The sequence below is a fragment of the Taudactylus pleione genome, unplaced genomic scaffold (assembly GCF_031769625.1).
Source record: "Taudactylus pleione unplaced genomic scaffold, aTauple2 ptg000198l, whole genome shotgun sequence".
NCBI lineage: Eukaryota > Metazoa > Chordata > Amphibia > Anura > Myobatrachidae > Taudactylus > Taudactylus pleione.
In genome coordinates this window covers 13822083-13834502 of record NW_028284600.1, presented here as the reverse complement: position 1 = coordinate 13834502, position 12420 = coordinate 13822083, and the positions used below count along the sequence as shown (strand labels likewise).

Genomic DNA, 12420 nt, shown 5'->3' with positions numbered 1-12420 from the left:
CATCTCTCACACTGCCACTCTTTTATCCCGTCTCTCACCCTCTCCTTCCCACATCTCTCACACTGCCACTCTTTTATCCCTTCTCTCTCCCTCTCCTTCCCACATTTCTCACACTGCCACTGTTTTATCCCGTCTCTCTCTCTCCCCCTTTACCCCATTTCTCTGTTTGCCTCTCTCTTTGTCTCTCCCCCTTTCCCTGTGTGTATCTCTCCCTCTTCCCATCTTCTCCCCATCTCTCTCTGTACCCCTCCCTCAATTTTTGGCTATTGTATTTGTCCTTCTGTATTTTTTCTCTCTCCCCACTCTTTTCTCAGTTATTGCCTCCCCCGTCCCATTCCTCTAATCCATAAGAGACATGGTGCACTCTATAGACCCCATGTGTTACAAGACTTGTTACTGCCATACAACTTCTCCTTCCTTCTGTTTGCAGCTGCTTGCACGTTCTGCCTGGGCCCCGCTGTCCCTCAGCTGGCCGCACCGAACAGAGTATCTCTTTCCCCAGTCTCTATTAGTTGCTGAGATTCTGCTGCATGTCTATTTTGCGCTTCTTTGCCTTGTCTCTGCTTTTCCTCAGTAGTCCGGGCTGAAGCAGTCCACGTTCTTTTTGCTAATTCTGTCCTTGCATCAGGAAGGGTCATGATGGTACAGTAAGAAGGGTATAGACAGACAGAGCTGGCTGTGCGGTAGCTGCAGGGCTTTGGAGACGTGGGCTTCAGCACATGCTGGTGTGGGCACATCTGGCTATCTGACACTGAAGGGCAGATGAGATGTCGCTGTTGCTCCACTTGTGTTCCTGATTTCTCTTCGTTGACTGTGTCTTTGCACTGTCCTGGTGGGAGTGTGGAACCAGCAGCCCGCTGATAGCAGTCAGCCAGCTCCCTGATGTGGTTGCTGTTAAACAGTTCATCCTTACATGGCTTCAGGTTTGGCACAGTGGACATGGCGCCATTGTAGACGCTAAAGACACTTGCTGCGCCTGTCAGGGTAACAGTGGCGGTTCTAGGGGTGGGCAAGCAGGCCTGGGGGCACAGGTGCAGTCACCCCACCCGCACTGTCGAATCTGACAGTGTCTGCTCGCTATCGCCTGCTTTCACCGCCATACTTACAAATTGTGCTACAGCAGGACTCAGGAAGCAGCTCCACTCTCCCACAAGCCCCATGCACCTCAGCCTGAACTACAGTATTTGTTCCTGTCAGCTGCACCTACAGGAGAGAGGAAGTGTTGGAGAGGCTGGAGTCTGGACTGAGCACAAAGACCGGTTGCAGCAGCAGCGGCACAGCACAAGGGAAGAGCTGCTGCTGGGGAGGAGAGGTGGGATCAGCAAAATATTTAGGGACTCTGCCAGTTCTACACCAGCTGAAGGGATACAGGTAGTCTAAGGCTGAAATAGTGTAACATAATAACCACTCCCTGCTACCCTCTGCCTCTGTTCTGTCATCCTTTGCCTTCCACTGTCACCTGCCTATTCCTGTCACCCTCTGCATCTTTTTTTCACCCACTGACTACCCAGCCACACACTGCCTCTCCCTGTTTGCCTCTCCCCAGTCACCCATTGGGCAATGGGAGAGGCTCCCTGACACCTTCCTGTCACCCTCTGCCTTCTGCTGTCTCCCTATGCCTTCAGCTGCCTCCCTCTGCCTTCCACTATCTCCCTCTGCCTTCCACTGTCTCCCTCTGCCTTCCGCTGCCTCCCACTACCTTTCGCTGTCTCCCTGTGCCTTCCTCATGCCCCCTAGAGTGATGATAGGGGGCATGTCATGAAACCACACACCCCTTTAGTCCTCTAGGTTTCGCATTTTTTTTTTTTTTTGGGGGGGGGGGGGGGGGTCAGGCAGCAAAGGAAACTTTCGCACTGACCTCCACAAGCTCTAGAACCGGCCCCGCAGGGGCAAGCACTCACTGCGCCTCTCAGGGACCGGCATAATGAACATGGCGCTGTCCTAATCAACACACGCCCTGTTCTGGTCAGTTCTTTATTCTAAGTTTGTATTCTTCACCTCACTTTCTTGTTTATCTATTTGTATTTCTCAAGTTTTAATTGACTTTGTGTGATCAAACACAGACAAATGTGGCACGTCTCTACATATAGGATTTACATGTTTGCAACTTCCATTCTCTGGTTGATCAACACTGCCATACAGATGCCGACGTACATCACAGACCTTGCTTTTCATTGTGAATATCAGGAACATAATATGAGTAACCGCTCTAAAGCTATTGCAGGCAGGATCATTAATCTCAGTGCCGGAACACCATTGTTGTCCTCAAAAGCGCAGCATTGTAATCCGCTTGTACAGGAAAACGTACAATTGTGCAGCAGAGGCATGATCCCAGTGCCTGCCTTATTTTCAGAGCTGTTTAGTCAAGTCACGTCCATTTTATGAGGTGGCGAGAGCAAGTTCTGCCAAAACACTTGTTTGAATAAGCCCATAAAAAATCTTATTGAGGTGTTGGTGTCTTACCTCCAGTAAAGGAAGCTATGTAGGTCTACAGGACTAGCTCTTGGCTATATACAGCTTTGCAGTTTCCTGTAATACACTAATTGCCATGTATTACTGCAGTGTCTATAAGGACATAAAAAAAGATGAGGTGGATTTCTGTGGTACAGGCTTTTTTTACTAGGTGTATTTCTTGCTTTGTAGCTTGTGCAAATCATCATAAACACCACACACCTGGAGCAAGCCTGTAAATACCTGGAGGATTTTATCACTAATATTACAAATATTTCTCCAGAGACCGTGCACACTACAAGACTGTATGGCCTGTCCACATTCAAGGTAAGTGGCATCTTAATATGTAATACTAGCAATATTATAAGCTCTTTCGCAGCAGTAACAGTGTGGTATTCATGGAAGATAGGTTGAGTACAATTTAAAAAAGATATATATATAATATGCCTAAATAAAGACGTTTCTGTGACCTCCCAATGGCACCAAGAAGACGCTGTACACCAAGTAGACTCAAGCAACATATACACATCACGGTAAAATGAATTGGTCTAATTAGTCAAATGAATACTTGCCCCACAACTTTTAAATTAAATGACCACACAACAAATAAGTATTCGTAGACAGGTCCACATGGAGATGAGGATATTAGTCAAGAATAAAGATTAAAGTCAAGTTGCAGTTTAAATTAGTAGCATTAATCACACTTCGTTTTAAATACATATAGTTAGGTAAAAACACCCAGAGGGTAACCAGTGTTATCCGTGTAAATCAGATGTACCATGTAAAGAACCTTCCATCCAGATTTATTAACATACTCCACTTATGTCAAAGTGGTCATAGCTGCAACCTAATCAATGATTATACATAACATAATAAACTAAAGTCATCCTTTGATGATCAATCCATCATGCATCTTCTTGCAGTAGGATCCAGGTTGAGTCTCCCATATCCAAATATTCGGAAATACAGAATAATTTTGGCATGACTGAGATAATGAAAACCTTTGATTTTTGATGGTTCAATGTACACAAACTTTGTCTAAGGCACAAATTATTAAAATATTGTATAAAATTACCCTCAGGCTCTGTGCATAAGGTGTATATGAAACATAAATGAATTTCATTTCTGTACACAAACTTTGCTTGAGCCACAAAATTATTGAAAATCTTGTATAAAATGACCTGCAGGCTGTGTGTGTAAGGTGTATATAACGCATAATTGCATTCTGTGTGTATATTGGGGTCCCATCCCCAAGATATTTCATTATGATATGCAAATATTCCAAAATATGTAATATTCTGTTATCCAAAATACCCCTGGTCCCAAGCGCTTTGGATATGGGAGACTCAACCTGTACTGTTCTATGGACATACAGTACATCCAAGATCCATCTTAGATTAAGTGTCTAGCAGCTGGTAGTGTATTGTTATCAAGTACTTAAGTAACAAAATGATACGGTTTTTTTAAAGATGTGCCATAGAGTGCTAGAAGTATTTTGAGCATTCTACATATTTTTGCTACATAAAGTTTTTACACAAAAGAATAATGATATAAACGACTGTCACAGACCATTCTCTGTGCAATTTTGTAGCTTACTTACATTTTTTTATTTTGTTAAAAAAATTATCAATGATTAGAACAGGATGAGATATAGTGTCTGTGCACCAAAATATCTGAGTTAGTCAAAGGTAGTAAATCATTCTTGACCAAAACTGTCCTTGAGAGTGTAGCTTTGCTTATATTAATTTTCATCAAGTAGGGGATCAGTTACAATAATTTGCCAATGTTTCTAATGGTCCTCAAGGTCCTAGAAAAAGAACAAATACAATTATTAATCCTTTTAGAAGCTTTATTTTTTTTTGAGTGGGGATCAAGTAGATATTTTAGATGAAGATTGAGACAGCAGTGAATTATATTATTAGTATGCTTAAGGAGCTGCAGCTTTCCAAAATATCAGTCATGCTAACGTCCAAAACGTTAATTACTTTGGGATTAATACAGCAAAATAAAGAATAGAATCCAGTTTGTCATCAATATCCATCACTTGACACTCCTCTCCAATACAAAGAAGTTATTGATAAATGTTGGCGTATGATGGAGCCATATTTGACCCCATTGCAGTGCCCTGCAACTTTAAATAAAACTTAGGCTCCAACTATTTTTTTGTTTTGGAAATAATAATTTTGATAATTAAACCCAAGAAATCAATGGGAAGACCAGAGTTATTAATTTGTTTATAAAGTATTTTGACTCTTTTCTATTAAATAGGACACAAATCTTGCTCATATTTTTATACTTGGATGACATTAGTTTTAATACAAATTTATATGTCCTGTAAAAACATTTCACATGATCTTTAATAAAACACATTAGCAACAAGCCTTTATGGAAAATATAATTGTGGTGTTGGTGTACCTGCCATTTTTAGGTAAAGTCTTCAAAGGAATAACAAAATTGGCTGAAACGCCCTTTAGCCTGTGAATTCACTACTGATTAGTGACACGCTAAGGCATGAGGCCAAAGGTGATGTCACTAATTTTTGGTGAATGCATGGGCTACATTCTCATGAATATTATTCCAGCTTATGAAATGTCTGCCTGTACTCAGAGTAGTCCAATATGTACACATTACACTGCTTAAACAAAGCTGAATGTGTCCAAGCTCTAACGATTTGTTATATCAATAGATTACTCAGAATGCACCTTGCAGTAAAGTCACTGTACATTGCTGATGGTGCATTCATAACTGGAATATACTGTTATAAATGCAAGTAAAGGTCTAGTCACAAGACTTACCTTCATGGATAGTTGATTTAGGGTATGTACAATGGGGCACTTTGTGCATGATATGGAATGTCTATAATGGTTTCACCACATAACGAAAGCAACATAAACAGCCCTTGGAATATGGATTATTGTTCTCTATAAGGATGGACCCACAGACAGATTATAGTTCATGGGAACTTTGGACATAGCTTGAACACAACATTATTTTCTTGCATCCATAGTCCGTCCTCACTCTCGTGTGCTGTGGATCAATGTAAATGAAAACCTTATTTATACATACCTTTTAGGTTTCAGAATAAAAGTTCGTACACATGGATGGTTTTCATATAGTCATAGTACATCCCTTTTTTTATCTGCGCTAAAGGATTTGTGAACGCTAATTAATCAGTACTTCAAATAGGTTCACTACCTGTGAAGTAAGTGGCAACATTACTGGGAAGTACTCAAAGTTAACACTGCATTGATCATGAATTTGTGCTTGCGTCCGCAGCTCCTGTCTAAAGAGAATGGCGATAATCGTGCCCAGCAGCACAAACTATTGAATATCGGCCAAGTAAACAATTGAATTTCAAATGTCCTGTTTTCTTGTGTCTATGATCCATTCAGGAGTTAAGGTGCGTACACACTAGACGATTTGCTCCATGAGCGACATTGTCTAGTGTGTCCCTGGCAGGGGTGTGCTCAGTGTCGTTAACGACACTGAGCACAAACACTGAACAATATCATGAATGATATCGTTCAGTACCGGGCTCCCTCCCTCGTTCCCGAGCATGCAACAATCTGACAATATCGTCAAGTTAGCCTACATGTTCAGGCAATGAACGTCAAAGACCAACGACCAGCGGGAGCACGCATCGCTGGTTGTTATCGTTGATCGTTTTTACACAAAAACCGAACGACATTTTGGATGACTGAACGATATCGTTATCGTTCCGTCGTCCAAAATATCGCCCAGTGTGTACGCACCTTTACTGTGAACACTTATGTGTATTGTTGGATCCTTTAAAGCACCAGAAAAGCTATGCAGGTGACACAGGGAGTACCACATGTACATGAATAATAATTGTACATGTGAGCCCTAACCAGAGACGGTAAAGGGCTAAGTAATAATAATTGTCTGGCATCCTGTATCATATCACTGAAATTTTTATGAACTGGTTTTAAGTAGAACCAATTGTTTTCACAGTTATGTAAATACAGTTCTCTAAAATGCCTGTTGTGAAATTAATACTGCATTCATAACTTTCATTTGACCTCAATGGAAAATATACCTGCACAGAGAAAATGAGTTTGCTGAACCCACAGCGGCCTCTTCTTGAGGACATTTCTTTAGTGATTAACAAGCTTTTAAAAATGATCTATTACTCTCTTGCTAATTTGGGCGTTTTTGCTCACGAGCAAAGGATGTCCTGGCAACTCAGCTGTAAGTGAGTTACTGCTGCAACAGTGACACTATGATTAATGATCTTCAAAGTATCACTAATGAGCTGCAAGACTGTAGATCTAAATGTAAAAGCAAATTTCTATTCGTCATGTTGGAGAGGCTCTGGAGTTTTGCGGAGCATTCGGCTAGATTTATTGTAATGGACAAGATGCTAACTTGCGTTCTGTTTTGCTCAGGACGCAAGGCACGCAGCCGAGGAGGAGATCTATACCAAACTCAACCAAAAAATTGATGAATTCGTCCAGCTTGCAGACTACGACTGGACAATGTCGGAGCCGGATGGAAGAGCGAGCGGGTACCTGATGGATCTGATTAATTTTTTACGAAGCACATTTCAAGTTTTCACAAATTTGCCTGTAAGTTGACCGAATTAGCTAACAATTTAATTCCACGCTGAAGAATGAATGGTTGTGTGTCTAGCAATTGCAAGACTATTGCACGTTTCCTCATTGATTTTCTTAAGAACTTCTAAATCCCGGGTTTTGGTGTGCAGTGCCATCTAACATTTTCAGAATTGAGTGCAATTCATATTTATTTTAAACTTAAATTTAATGTGGGTATAATTGTTATTTAATATTGGATATAATCCTAAAAGACCTAAGGCTCAAATGGGGTCTGATGTCTGTAGGAATAAACAGGGACAGACTGGATGGGTCGCGTGGTTCTTATCTGTCACCAGATTCTATTGCCAGATTTGGTAAATAATTTACCCAATCTACTGGCTATATCTGTCCGTATACTGTATGCTGCAAGCATAAATTTTATATCCCCTATTTATCGTTGTTTCTAAAATCAATAATTAGATGATAGTATCGCTTGATGTTGATATCTTAATTATGTGTTTCTCAATTAAATAGACTTCCTTTATACCAGGCGTGAAAACAATCTAAATTCTGTTCTCTACTGCAGATTTTCCATAACACAATTCATGTTCTCTCAGCTACACCAGAAGTTTTCATAATGATAGCACATAGAGAATGATCTCATCCTCCTTAATTGGGAATGCAGTCAGCCTCCGCTCAGTTCCAACCTCTAATTGAAGGCCCAATGAAGCGCAGTACAGTACGGTTTCTTTAAACTGTGCCCATAGCTTATGGCAGCTTTCCATGGCGACATATGTGAGTGGGTGTATTCAGCCAGAACATAACTATGAACTCCACATACATATCTTGAACGTGTCAATAGTTGGAAGACTGAATGGAGGTTTAGAAGAGGCTGTGGGTGGCAGCGGTATTAGATCAGAGTAAAGTACCCACAGTTATCTAAGGTCTATCTGGGACATTGCAAACACCAATACATTCTAGTACAAAGTGATAAAACAATGTACGGACAAAAAATCTGTATCTCAGGCAATATGTAATAAATATAAAATGTTAATATACGATCAACTTAAAGCTGCATTACTGCCCAATCAAATGCAGAGATTTTTCCTGGTGCTCTGCTGGTTCCGTAATATAGAACAGGCAAATTTAGTTCAACAACTTTGGAATGGCATTGTACTATCATGTCGGATACATATATAATATAGGTTCTAACGACCTGTGTTGCCATATATATATATAGATGTGTGTGTGTATATATATATATATATATATATATATAGATAGATGTGTGTGTGTGTGTGTGTATATATATATATATATATATATATATACATATATATATATATATATATATATATATATATAGTATAGATATATTAAATACAATTACTACTGTGAGACTCCGTTGTGGGTTGGTCTTAAAAAGGCCGAAGGATCACATATACGCTGGACCTCAGGTCTTAATGGGGGTCCTGGATCATAATTAGGCCCTGCTGCTAGTAGAAGATTGATTATTGCCATTCCATTTATTTTGCACTACATAAATGCTTTCTACACTACTGGTAGTAATAGGTAACATTATTAGATTTAGTCTGTGCTTTCAGTTATAGGCATCTAAATTTTTGCAATGTCCTCCAATGGAAGACTATAATAAAGACAAATCGCATGGTTGGCCGGGGCCCAGAGCCTTCCAGGTAATGTTGTGCAGTGGGGCTACATGTTTAATTGCCACCACTCACATTTTATTAAAATTCAGGTTGGGTTTTGTATGTGTACGCATAGCAAATTACAATATACCTTGTCATTGGTTATCATATACACCAGCTTGAAAGAGACATCTTATAGGTCTGTTGTGTGAATATGTAGCTATAGGAATATTTCTATAAAATTCTTGTTAAAAAAGAAATAAAAAAAGAAAACATGCATACATATACAGTAAGTTGTTACTAACCTGTTTCCACGTCCTTCTTTCCTATTATTCAGAATAATAAAACTTGGCAAGCTTTACTTATGGTTTTTGAAACTTTGTAGAAACAATGTTGCTTCTGTGCAACACAGTTGTTAATATCACTGCGGAGAAGCAGATAATTGAAAAACTTTACATATTGTTTTTCCAACAGAAGACATGAGATAACCATGGGGGTGATTCAATTCGGCATGATGTTGAATAGTGTTCCCGGAGCTATTAAATTGACCTCGCTGTTAGCCCGACTAAGGGATTTCTTCTCGCATCCTCCCGAGTTTACGAGCAGAAATCCGACTGAAATGACGTCCGTGATGCTGTTTTCCGGCTTAGCGCGGCGCTAGCAGCCGGCACTTTAGTCGGAGAATGCCAGATGAAGAAACTAAACACCCAGCTTTAGTCGCGCTCACCGGCAATTTCCGATTCAAGTGGCTTTAGTCGGACTTAACAGCGCTTTGAATTAAATAGCTCCGGGAACTCCTTCCCAGAAATGCCCCCAATGTTTGCAAATCATTTTATTACAAACTTGTGAATATTAATTTAAAATATATTTTCGGAAACCCCTTCTTAATCAATCCTGCCTCATATATAGAAAACCATGTTTTAAAAAGATCGTATATATATATATATATATATATATATATATATATAGTAATTGTAAAAAAAAAAAAACAACATTCCCAGATGAACTGGATGTTAATTCAGGGATAATCTAATCCATGTGCGTGTATATATGTATTAAAAAAAAAAAAAAAAATAGAGAGTCTGAGCTATTATAAAATGAGACTTGTAATAAACAATAAGTGAAATACAGACCCATAAATAGGCAGATCAACTTAGCAAGTTTATGTCAAAAGTCACAATGCAAATATTACAGTTAAGGATAGGAATAAGCTTCAGCTTAACAACAAAGTGTAATGATTGTAAACATTAATGTATTTTATTTATTAGCAGCCTTAACAATTTGACTTTTGTTATTTTTCTAGACCCTATGTAAATGTTTGTACAACCGGGTTTAAGTGTATGTAAATTTGTTACGAGCCTTTTTACAACCTTTTGTCATTTATTATCACCCAAGTTTAGGACAGAGCTTGAACAAAGCCTGATCAAAATATTACTACTTCAGATATATGCCTGAAAAAGGTTACCGTATATACTCGAGTATAAGTCGACCCGAATATAAGCCGAGGTACCTAGTTACCAAAAAACTGGGAAAACTTATTGACTCGAGTATAAGCCTAGGGTGTGAAATGCAGCAGCTACTGGTTGTAATCCCCCCCTGTTACTGCCCCCAGTAGTAATCCCCCCCCTGGTAGTGCCCCCAGTAGTAATATCCCCCCTGGTAGTGCCCCCAGTAGTAATCCCCCCCCTGGTAGTGCCCCCAGTAGTAATATCCCTCCCTGGTAGTGCCCCCAGTAGTAATATCCCCCCCTGGTAGTGCACCCAGTAATAATATCCCTCCCTGGTAGTGCCCCCAGTAGTAATATCCCCCCCCCTGGTAGTGCCCCCAGTAGTAATCCCCCCCTGGTAGTGCCCCCAGTAGTAATATCCCTTCCTGGTAGTGCCCCCAGTAGTAATCCCCCTCTGGTAGTGCCCCCAGTAGTAATATCCATCCCTGGAAGTGCCCCCAGTAGTAATATCCCCCCCTGGTAGTGCCCCCAGTATTAATCCCCCCTGGTAGTGCTCCCAATAGTAATCCCCCCCCGCTGGTACTGGCCCCAGTAGTAGCCCCCCCCAATAGAGAGAGACATAATAATAAAAAAAAACCCACTTACCTGAGACCCCGCTCCTGGTTCCGACGTTGCTACCGGCTCCTCCGGCCGCTTTGCATTATGGGAGAGGTCATGACATCATGACGTCTCTCCCATTACCCACTGCGGGAGCCGGAAGATGGCTCCCGCAGTGGGAACAGCAGCAGCCGATGAGAGTCTGACAGACTCTCATCGTCTTCTAATTACAACAAACACACAGCTGCCGTTGCCGGCGGCTGTGTGTTTGGCACTGTTTAGTGCTGACTGAACTCCGTCCGGTCAGCGATACATACGCGGTGCAGCTGTGTCACAGAGACACAGTCTGCACTGCAGCCCGCTGGTCCTGTAGCATCACTCGAGTATAAGCCGAGGAGGGGCTTTTTCAGCACAAAAAATGTGCTGAAAAACTCGGCTTATACTCGAGTATATACGGTACATATGTATATGAATAATATTAGTAGTTTTTGTTCTACAATTTAATTTGCATATTATAATGAATGGTCTTTACATTAAAATCTGTTTAAAAGCTAGAAAATTTGGCCTATGACAGCATGTATCTTGCCACTAACACCCCACTAATGCATGATGCTATAACTTCACAGTATTATCTTTATATATAGTGATACAACTTCAAATACTAACTGATTCAAATCCATTATTATGTTACATAATGTTGTCTCATGCTATAATTAACTATGGTATGACAGAGGGCAGTATTTATCATGAACCCTGACCATTCTTTCTTTTGAGTTTGGAATATGGTGAAATGCGTTGGGTTTTTTAGTGAATTTTATGTATTGACTTTGGAGTATATTCATCAAGTGAAAAAAAAAACCCACTGATTTGTAGATATCTCTAAATGTGTTTTAATGTGTTATAAACGTAGTGATTTGCGTTGCCATACTGCTGCATGCTTCCGGAATGGATAAATGAGACAAAACATACCATGGATCAACCTAAACCACATACTCTCTTCACACAAAGCTGCACATTCTTTCCCTGGTAGGCCAAGTCCCCTTTATTGATAGTATATGGGATTATCCTACAAAAATTGGGCCCAGCAATGTGACCCCGGGATCAGGGCAGAACTATGGTAAAGATAATTACATGCCGTTTACTTTAGATTGTATAATAACTAGCATATTGCATCCAGTTTACAATGTGTCTGTTAGTGCTGTTAACAGGACACATTACATTTCTCAAAGTTTCCAAAACAAATCTTAAATAGATTGTGTCTTACAAGTACGTCAGAAGAAACATGTGGTGTCCCTATGGTCGGGAGGCAATTAACGCCTAGTTTACGGTTCAACGGATGCACCTATTGCATTAATGTAACAGGAAAACCATTAATGACACTCCAAAAGTATAAGAAACCCCTTACCTATTTTATTTTATCACTTTTTTGCTTTGAATCCCTCTTGCAACAATGAATGCACCACAGCAGATATATACTCATCCCCGGGCCTCAACAAATATCCTCCATCTTCGCGACAGAATAGTTAACATTTATCCTATTTGAATTGCTGTAACTCTGAGGAGTAATCCTGGCAATTACGGGATATGACATTGTATAAGCATATTTTGTAGATTGAGCTGCTCATTAGGTTCTTTTTCTATAATCTCTCCAGGTACAGTAGGAGCAGGCAGAGTAATGCACACTAATGCACAGACCTAAGTGTACTTTCATAAAACCTGACTCGAT

At 40.3% G+C, this 12420-nt stretch overlaps 1 protein-coding gene across 2 annotated transcripts in view; it reads left to right on the top strand.

Annotated features, from left to right (window-relative positions):
- EXOC6 (exocyst complex component 6) overlaps window positions 1–12420 on the top strand; it is a 311843-nt gene that overhangs the window by 176384 nt on the left and 123039 nt on the right. For both annotated transcript variants that reach the window (XM_088476992.1, XM_088476990.1), the window contains exons 17-18: window positions 2644–2778; window positions 6858–7037. In XM_088476992.1, the coding sequence (XP_088333118.1) occupies window positions 2644–2778; window positions 6858–7037 (315 nt within the window). The remainder of the gene's footprint in view (window positions 1–2643; window positions 2779–6857; window positions 7038–12420) is intronic.